Here is a 9,964-nt window from a genome sequence, read left to right on the forward strand (position 1 = left end):
CTCTATCTCTCTTAAAACGTATGTGCTGTTTGCTATTCAGTTAGGTCTATTTTCTCGTGCTTAAGTCTTAATAAAAATCTTGCAGTATCGTAATAAAATGTTTTATTGTTATTGGTTTTTATATTACAGTTTTCCTTTGCCTCATATGCATGCAGCAGGATTTAAGTGACCACTTTTGCAGCAAATTAAAAGCCCAGTCACTGCTCTGAGCCTGCTCTATGACGTTGGCTTGCTGTAAAGTGGCAAGGTCCTAATAAATTGCACCGAGGCCTTTCCTAGACTTAATGGCCTTACTCAAACATTTTTCATAAAAAGTATCATAGAAACGTCACACCTGACAGCATTATTGCTGCTGAAGCGCTGAGATTATGCAATGTGTTTTTCAAACACCGTGTTGCCATGAATCCTGACACATCTGAACAATGATGAAATGGTGCCTTTCTGTTCCAGGTGAAGATGTGCCGTTGCGTCAAAAGATGATTCCACCTGTTTGAAATCTCATCCTCACACAAGCAACTAAATATTTAAGCAGATTTCAAGGAATTTTTGGCATCATGTACCAAAAAGCCTTTAACACCTAATCTGTTGGTTAAATTTTTTTCCCGAAACAAGTCTTTCAAACCAAAATAACAGCGTGTTCGAAAACATGGCGGACTCCAACATTAGCCACATAGAAGTAGACTTAACAGGGAGTCTCCCAGCTGCCACACTGGATCACTACATAGACACTTATGATATGGACTATGGCATCCCTCCTGAAGAGATCCCCGACACCACGCAGGGCCAGGCCTTCTTCGTGGCCACCATCGTTATCGGCGTGGTTCTGGTCTGCATCGTGCTCGTCTGCGGGCTGGGAAACTTCATCTTCATCGCCACGCTGACGCGTTACAAAAAACTCCGAAACATCACCAACCTGCTCATCGCCAACCTGGCCATCTCAGACTTCATCGTGGCCGTGGTGTGCTGCCCGTTCCTGGTGGACTACTATGTGGTGAAGCAGCTCTCCTGGGATCACGGATTGGTGCTGTGTGCTTCTGTCAACTACCTGCGGACTGTGTCTCTCTACGTGTCCACAAACGCATTGCTTGCCATCGCGGTCGACAGGTGAGTCCTTCATTCCTTTCATATTTCTGTAGAATCTGTGGAATCAATTCAGTAAGCCAGTGCTACTTGGGAATATCTCCCAGCACTGTCTACAGAGATCAATAAAGCTTCTGTGTTGTTATCTGTCAGTATTTTCTCCTTATCTCTCCTCATAAAAACCTCACTAAACAATAACGGCATGCCAGTACAGATGTCACTTAAAATAATATGATATTAGGCAATTTATCTGCAGATACTGATAGTCCGGTTTTCAAATCAAAGCAGGCAACGGTTGTAGCCGTCCTTGCTCATTTTATAATCTCTGTATCTTGAATTAATCTTTCTAACATTAAATCTTCAATAATCTATCATGCTATGATACACTAATCCAATTTAAATTGAGCTACAACCAAGCTGTTGCAAAATACATACTACAAGTTTAATCACAGTGGTTCTACTCCCTACTGGTTATGTCTCTGAAGTGGATATTTTACTTTTGTCAGTGATGCCAGGTCTTATCGTGGATTAAACTAGCACTATAAAGCAACTGAGATTTTTATCTTGATGTATAATTTTTGTTTCTTTTTGTGCACACTAGCGCTGGGACTTAATAGGCTGTTTAACAACACGCATTGATTCATTTTTGATTGTTAATTTGCCTGAAAAGCTCAACGGAATACATGTTCCTTGCTGCTCTGTTTAGAATGCAACAGGTAGATATCCTTTCTAGAGGAATCAGTCTGTATGTCCTTATTTATTTGTGTCTTATTATCTATTGTAGTTTTTCTAGTCCTACTCCTCTGGCAGTCGTGTTTTTTAAGCATGCGTCAAACAACCAGAAGCAGGAATTTAGGTTTTTCACATCCTACAAATTGCCAGTTCTCAGAGGTAGTTAAAAAGACAAACAGTGAATGTATGTTCCCCAAAATGAACCAAATGAATCAGATATGAATGTTTTTGAATGCTGCAAGGGAATATTGTTTATAAAACTCGGCCTTATATATATAAAAAAAGAAACTACATTTTGGTAAATTCAGTGACTTTTTTTTAACACTACTTGTTTGACCATATCAATTAGATATAATTGAATTGTATACACATTGACTCTATTGGTCCAACCATCATTAAAGTATTTATAATTTGTCTTTATATGTGATTGAAGAGTATTTACATAGACTCTTCAATCACATGTACATTATTTTATTCCAACAAATATGAATAATTTATCATTTACATCTGTCATTAAACTCATGTTTAAAGACAGTAATTTACCTGACGTAGGGATTGCAGATATTGCCATGAGGTGTAAGAAGCCTCTTTACCTTTTTCCTCAAAAATTATGATCTTCTACCAATATGAAAAATGTACTTCACTGAATAATGGATCGCTGTGTATTAAACTTTAATCTTCCATGAGTGACTTAGAGCCATATTTTGAATTCACAGCATTCAGACTGCTCCATGTTTAGTCCTCGCATCTCAATGCAAAATGTTTGTGTTCTTGTAGGTACATGGCTATCGTCCATCCGTTGAGGCCTCGTATGAAGTATCAAACCGCCTACTGCCTGATAACAGGAGTCTGGATTGTTCCCATTCTGATATCCATACCTTCTGCCTACTTTGCCTCGGAGACCATGTACCCTAACGGTGGCTCCACCTCCACCACTCATAAAGTCTTCTGTGCTCAGATCTGGCCTGTGGACCAGCAGGCCTACTACCGCTCCTACTTCTTGTTCATTTTTGCCGTGGAGTTTGTTGGACCTGTGATCGTCATGGCGATGTGTTACACCCGGATATCCTGCGAGCTCTGGTTCAAAAACGTCCCTGGTTTCCAGACGGAACAGATCAGAAAGAGGCTGCGTTGTCGCCGCAAAACAGTGATAGTCCTGATCATGATCTTGACGGCGTACATCCTGTGCTGGGCTCCGTACTACGGCTTCACCATCCTGCGAGATTTCCATCCAACGCTTATCTCCCGCCAGAAAAACTCATTGGTGGCCTTCTATGTCATCGAGTGCATTGCCATGAGCAACAGCATGATCAATACCTTCTGCTTTGTTAGCGTTAAGAACAACACCGTGAAGTACTTGAAGAAGATTGTGCTGCTGCGCTGGAGGTCAAAGTATGCCCCCGGTAAGCACGTGGATGAGATGGATATGAGGACCTCCTCCATGCCCGTAACAGAGGAGATTGAATGTAACTGACTGTAAATATTTGTTAATGACCTAACTGTCTGTGTTCATTTTGACCTTGAACATTACAAATTTAAAGATTTCAAGCATCATGACCCACAAGTATGCTTCAGCACTACATTGAATAATGCGGCCACAGAGTCTAAACTTGTCAGCACTTCTATGTGAGGTATTATAAGAATGTAAGTGAGCATTTTGTGAATATTTTAAGTGTGTTATTGTTAAATGTTTTAGAACGCATAAGGATTTAAGGTTAATTTAATGTGAGACAATGTAAATAACAGCTGCTACTGACCTTACTTATCCATGATGCTGATTACCTACAATTCATAGGGTTAATCTTTGTATAAACCACATCTGTTCTTTTCATTATGTATTCAGTAAGGTGGAATTACTCTTGATATTTAAGAAATCCTTGCTTTTGTATCTAAAATTGTGTTTTCTTTCTTTTTGCCTTCATAGAACATATCTAGGTTGGCTATCAACAGTTATAAGTTGTTATGGACAGAGTGGCTCCATACCCAGATTACTCCTCTTAACGCTTGTTCCCAGCCCTCTTCACATATGAGACTGTCTGTCTTATTTAACTATAAGTCATGCTTACAATGTAATTCTAAGCTTAGATTGGCTCCAGTGTGGTCCTTGTACGGTAGACAGCAGATAAACACCACGTCATCTGAAGGATTAAATACCAACAGGAGGAATGGTCTGGTAGAATTGACTTGGCATTACACTGCTCCTGCAAGTGTATTGTTTTCGTCACTTCTCCTTGATCAAGTATAAACTCTTCAATGTAATCTGGGTCTCCTGAGTCTTCTTCCTCTTCTGGGTTGTCAAGCTTAACAAATTCCATCACAGTGTCATTTTGTGGAAGGTCGTGTATTCAGAAGTATTCCCATGTCTTTTTAATGTCCTAAAAAGATAATAGTTTCTTGGTCATTTGTCCTTAAAAAGAATTGCATGCTGTTTTGTAGATAAAAGCTTTTAATGTGTGCTTATGGTAATAAAAAAAGGAAAACTTGCTATTATTTGTTACGCCATACTTTATTTGCTTCTCTCCTCTATACAAGCACCACAAAGGACAGCAAACAGCACTGTAACATATGAAGCGGATACAGAACTTTGCCTTTTAAAAGAAATCCCACGTTTCTAATATATATATATTTATTTATTTATTTATTTATATATATGTTTGTGCCTTTAAATATTCATGAGTAAACAGGGTGGTTGGAAACATGGTATACTGAAACAGGAGTGCTACAACGACCACTCAGTAAGGTGATTCAAAGTACAAGTTGTCACGGCAACATTATTTCATAAGAATTTGGTTAAAATAACATATTTTGATCATTGCATTTCACTAACGACATTAAACTGAAATTATGTTGATTGCTGATCTGTGACTGTGACTGCCCGCCCCTTTGTATTTAGTTTGGTAAAAAATGTGCCCGGTCTGAATCAGGGTTAGCTTTACACTTAACTAGCCAATCTGTACAAACTAGTGTTGGCATATACTGCTGAAGAAGCAAAAAGAAGGAAGAGCTTAGAGGAGAAAAAATCTACAAAGAGAGCCCTCAGTCAAAAGAGGGATCAGACGGGTGGGAGTGGGAGGGGCTGAAGAGCGAAGCGATGCAGAGGTTGCCCTGTTCCTTCTTCACAGGTAACGGTAGCTCTTACGGTAACAGCTAATAGCACTAAGCTCCAACACCTAGAGGTAAAAATGTGGTCCACACTAAGAATCACATATTTTGTACTGTTTGAACATTTTGCCAGCAATACAGTGATGCAGAGTGTTCATGTTGCTTACTACCACTTTAAGAACACAATCTAAAATGACATACCTGAAATTTCTGCTTCCTCACAAATATTAAAGAAGCTTCTTTATAACCTGTCTACAGATAAAATAGAACTGTGGATAATAACAAAAGTGGAAAACTTTCCAACAAAGCCACAGCAAGAATAAAAGCATCACCTTGTTAAACTTGAAGGTTTTGTTGTCATTTTGCTGTTTTTGTTGTCGATTTTCAATAAGTGAAAACAAAAACAGGAAAATGTCTGGTGAACTCATTCTTGTGAAAATGACATCTCTTTAATACCAGAAGGGGATACTTTTAAATGTAGCACAAATGTCCACTTGGACATAAGGATCAACTAATATTAGAATTTGGTTGTTAAAGGTCAAAGGTCACTGATCTCTCAAAAACATTTTTTACCTACCTCAAACAAATAGTTAAGCTTAATATGACATCATTTTGACACAAATATCTAATAGGATAAAACGATGAAGTGATGATATTTTTAATTAAATAGGCCAAAGGTCGAATTTAGTCTTACATCATAATGTCCCGCAAAAACACTTTCCTTGCCATTACTTCCATTCCACTCTTTTGAATGCAATATCTCAGGTAGCATGGAGGGAATATCTTTAAGTTTAAATTTCAACCTGGACTCAAGAATTAACTGATTAAAGATACAATAATAAAAGATAACATAAGAACATATGTTATGTTAGTTTGAGTACGCACATGGTTTACATAACTTATGTTTGTTAAGTTGCGTTCATGACACAATTTATGTTATGCAAGAGCCATTACATACTTAACTTAAACACTGACTTTTGTTTTGTCACCCCTAACGCACATGCTCTTTAAACTTCGGCACCTGATTTCTGCTTTTCTCCGCTAATACTTAGTTTGGCCACTAGAGGTAGCTGCTCTAACTATAAACGTAAATATGAGTCATTGAGCTGTTTGATAGATGAATGTGGACATTCTTTAATTACACCAAGCAGCACCAGCTCAGGGGACTACCCATCTCCTGCTGATTTAGTAGCGATGTCAGAGGACATAATTTGATTTCCATTATGAAAGGAACATTGACCTACTGACTGTATCAAACCTCTTTAGATTAACACACAGCGGGAGGTTAAAAGGCTATTAGCATTCTGTCTCACATAGTTGCCATGTAATAGAGTAGGAACACTGGTTATCACATGATAACTCTGGAACACATTTACTTTAAATTGCATTTGCTGACCTTTTTCTTATCAATCTCTTTCTACAGTCTATCTCACTGTTATTGTTTTATGAGGAACTTAGTCATGCTTTCCCTCATATAACCATTAGGTTGTTGTTGAGTATGTCGACAGCTTGTGAAGATTGTCGACTCATATGCTAATTCTTTTACAGGCCGAGGTTTGATACCAGGAAATGTTTTCTCGCAATTATCGGCTCCTTGCTTATTGTTCCCATTAGTCTCCGTGCTCCGGCCCCTGTGGGTGAACTGTCAGGTTATGCTGGGGTGTTTTTTCACTCTGTACTTTCCAGAGAACCTACTATTAGGTTGTACAAATAAACGACACTTTAAAACACATATTTTCTCCTGCCAGCTGGCAGCTCAGCTTCTCATGTTTGGCTCCAGGGGGCTGTTTCTCAGGAAGACACAAGTGTTTACAACTCGTTACTCCCTAAGTCTGAATTTCTCACTCGGTCAGATGCCACATATTTTTTGATACCCCACAGACATCCACACTTCAACACTTTCACTCTGCTCCAATATCATTTTTTTGTGTAAAGTGTGAGTGTTTATATTTGTCTAACCTGAAAATACACTAGGCTCCAGTACAAGCATGTTTTGACATACTACAAATATGTGCAGGAGAAAACACAGAAATATTTGAATTTAAAAGCCAACAGTTTGCACAATCCCTTCAAATAACACCATTTATGTCACCTAATACATAAAGCTTTTAATAGTTTGAATTCTGTCTTTGAAATCTTTCATTTACTCAGCTGTGCATGTGGCTAAGAGATCAGTCGCCGTACAACGGGAAGGTCGGCGGTTCGATCCCCAGCTCCAACAATCTACATGTTGATGTATCCTTGGGCAATATACTGCTATATATACTGCTCCCTAATCCTAAATTGCTGTAAATGTGTGTGAATGATTAGTATATCAGTTGCCTTGTATGGCACTAGATGAGTGTATGAAAGGGTGAAAATGACATGTAGTGTAAAAGCGCCTTTAATGGTTTAAAGACTAGAAAACCGCTACATACTAAGTGCAGTCCATTCACCCTTTATTGGCAACACAGACTCCAAATAATACTGAATTTTTTTTATGGACATGTCTAAAAAAATCAGATGGATTTGGAAATGCCGTCTTTAAATAGGTCTTAACATGTTACACTTGCAATTTGGACAAAAGGGATTTTATTTTATCATCCCACCAGGACGTACACGATCTCAGCATTGAGTGTGGGAGGGCCGTGTAACACTTATCAGTGACACTTATTAGTCCATGGAGTTACAATGGGACTGAGATCGTGAGTTGAGTTCTCATGAGTTGGCGCCTCTGCCAAATGTGCATTTAGAGGGAAAAATGGACTAGACTCACCTAGAACAGCGGGTGTGACGATAGGCAAGGTGCCCACCTGCCACCCAATCACACATGAGTTGAGTCGGGCGCTTAGCCCCGCACCCTCAGGCAGCCCGAGACGCCAACAGACACAAAACCTTTCAGATTTTCTATTGTTTAATTTTCCATTTTTCTATCCAACATTCCACAAATGGAAAACTGGAAAAACGACTCTAAAATCTTAATTGTACATTGATCTGAAGAAAGAAAAATAACATTTTTGAAAAATGAATTAAATTTTCCAATTTTTATGTTGAAAATTGAACTGATAAGCGTTACACGTACCGTGGGAAATGAACTGTTGGAGTATTGACGAGTGTCTGTCTCTTGACCCGTCAGGTCAGCTGATATAGAATGCTTAATCTGACATAATGTTCCTTACTACCACTTCCTGAAATTAACTTCGCTTGAACTTTAATAGACGGTACGTAAATCGATTTAGTTCGTAAAAAGAGCATTAGGTGTTAGGAGTAGAAAAAGCCCTCCTGACTGTCATCATGAGCAGATCCAGCAGAACGTCTTTGTCCAGGAAGTCACATTTGACATTTACAGGGAATTACTTTTTCCTTCTCCTGTTTTGTGAAATATTCCTGACTCTTACTGCACAGTTGATCCATTTTTCATTTTTCATTTGAAGAAGTCCACAGAAAATCCATGCTGTTGGATTTAAATCCATGCTGTATTTAGGCTTAGAAGGTGGCTCTAAAGGCTTTTTACTGGAAGATGAGAACTGGAGGACGTTCGTGGAGGATGAGAACTGGAGTCAGCTTGGATTTCCACCAAATATGAGCCACATAAATAATCCCGTTCTCAACTACACCTCTCTGCTCTTGAACTATATGTCCAGCATGTTCACAAAACTCACATCTCCCCCAGAGAATGGTATATACTGTACTTCAGTGATGTGCCATCGCCTTCTCATAGAACTGATGTAGCGTATTAAGTGGTCAAATATTTATGCCAAGCTAACATCATAGTCTCATGGCTCTACCTAACAGACCAATACGAAATGCTCTCAATCTTAAACTATTTTTCCAAAAAGTCCAACCATTCCTTTAACATGAGAGTTTTAGGGAAATAATAGAACCATTGACATGCATAATATCAATGCATCCAAATTAAAAATAAGCAAACTTTGTCCAAATTTGTAATTAAGCTGAATAAAATAATATCAATAATCCAAACATGTTCATATGTGTGTGTCATTCCTGCTCGTTGGACCCAAAAAGAAGCAGACACATAATGCTCAGTGAAGATTATATTCTCTCTCTACACTCCTCCATTTCTCAAAGACACAGAAGCAACAGTATCCTCTTTACTTCAACAGGTGGGTAGGTCTAGCCAGGAGCTATAGCATGTTCAGCAGACTAATCACTATTAGACGTCAAAACAGGCCCGTTAAGGCCACAGCTCTTAGATAGCCCTTTAATGCAATGTTTCTGCGTTTTCCTGGCCTGACATGGCCCACAGCTTTGGAGGGGAGAGACATCCTCTGACAGCAAATCGTTAGCCGGTCGTGAATAATGATGCTGATTTCAGGCTCAGTTTGTGCTGAGTAGAGGGCAATTTAATCAATAGTGTTTCTTTAACAGCTTAAATGAAGAACTCTCCATTTGTCAACTGGCCTTTGTTATAACGGTGCACCAGTGTCTCTGAACGGCAGGGTGTGAACTGAGAGGATAAGCCTTTGTTTAGAGAATTGGTTGTAAGATTAGTTTAACTTCAATACATATATTTTTTGCTATACATACATGCATACTCTTATATAGTTTACACATATATTGAAACAATGCTGTTGTTTAATTAGCTCCCTTTGGCGTTTAATCATTAACGATGGAACTGAAATGAGCCATGGTTGCTATGCGAAATATTTGGCAACCAAGGTCATAAACAAGACATGTTAAGTAGTAATGGACGTGTTAGCAAGCTATTTTGCCTTTATCATAAAGCTCCATGGAAGGTCCAGTTAATTGGAATATAATTCGCATGTAATTAATGTTGCTTCTTTCTCATACCATTTAATCCTCCGTGCATGCTCACTCATAATTTCCTGCAATAATCAGCTGGTTGCATCTACCCAATAGCACAGCAGCAAGCCCACATTGTTCGCCTATCATGATTGCTTCTGTTATGTAAAGCATGATCTTTTCTCTGCCTCCAGTTTATTCATACTGTTGTATGTGTGCTTCTCGACTGCCTGATCAACGCTCACCGATTCATCACTCAATCGGACCTGGACTCAACCAAGCAATACGTCCAACTGCTGCACAGGGC

General features: G+C 38.9%; 1 protein-coding gene across 1 annotated transcript; it reads left to right on the forward strand.

Moving 5' to 3' along the window:
• Positions 1-646: 646 nt before the first annotated feature.
• Positions 647-3,286, forward strand: prokr1b (prokineticin receptor 1b). The gene is made up of 2 exons (XM_069659044.1): positions 647-1,104; positions 2,590-3,286. Exons 1-2 carry the CDS (start codon positions 647-649, stop codon positions 3,284-3,286), a joined length of 1,155 nt encoding a protein of 384 aa, XP_069515145.1.
• The last annotated feature ends 6,678 nt before the right edge of the window (positions 3,287-9,964 follow it).

Source organism: Semicossyphus pulcher, unplaced genomic scaffold (assembly GCF_022749685.1).
Source record: "Semicossyphus pulcher isolate SPU_LCO1_2020_fin unplaced genomic scaffold, fSemPul1.0.p SCAF_12, whole genome shotgun sequence".
NCBI classification, from domain to species: Eukaryota; Metazoa; Chordata; class Actinopteri; order Labriformes; family Labridae; genus Semicossyphus; species Semicossyphus pulcher.

Excerpts from the sequence above, each read along its gene's own strand:
- prokr1b (XM_069659044.1), top strand. The coding sequence starts at position 647 with ATGGCGGACTCCAACATTAGCCACATAGAAGTAGACTTAACAGGGAGT. Across the intron at positions 1,105-2,589 it reads CTTGCCATCGCGGTCGACAG|GTACATGGCTATCGTCCATC; the intron begins GTGAGTCCTTCA and ends GTGTTCTTGTAG.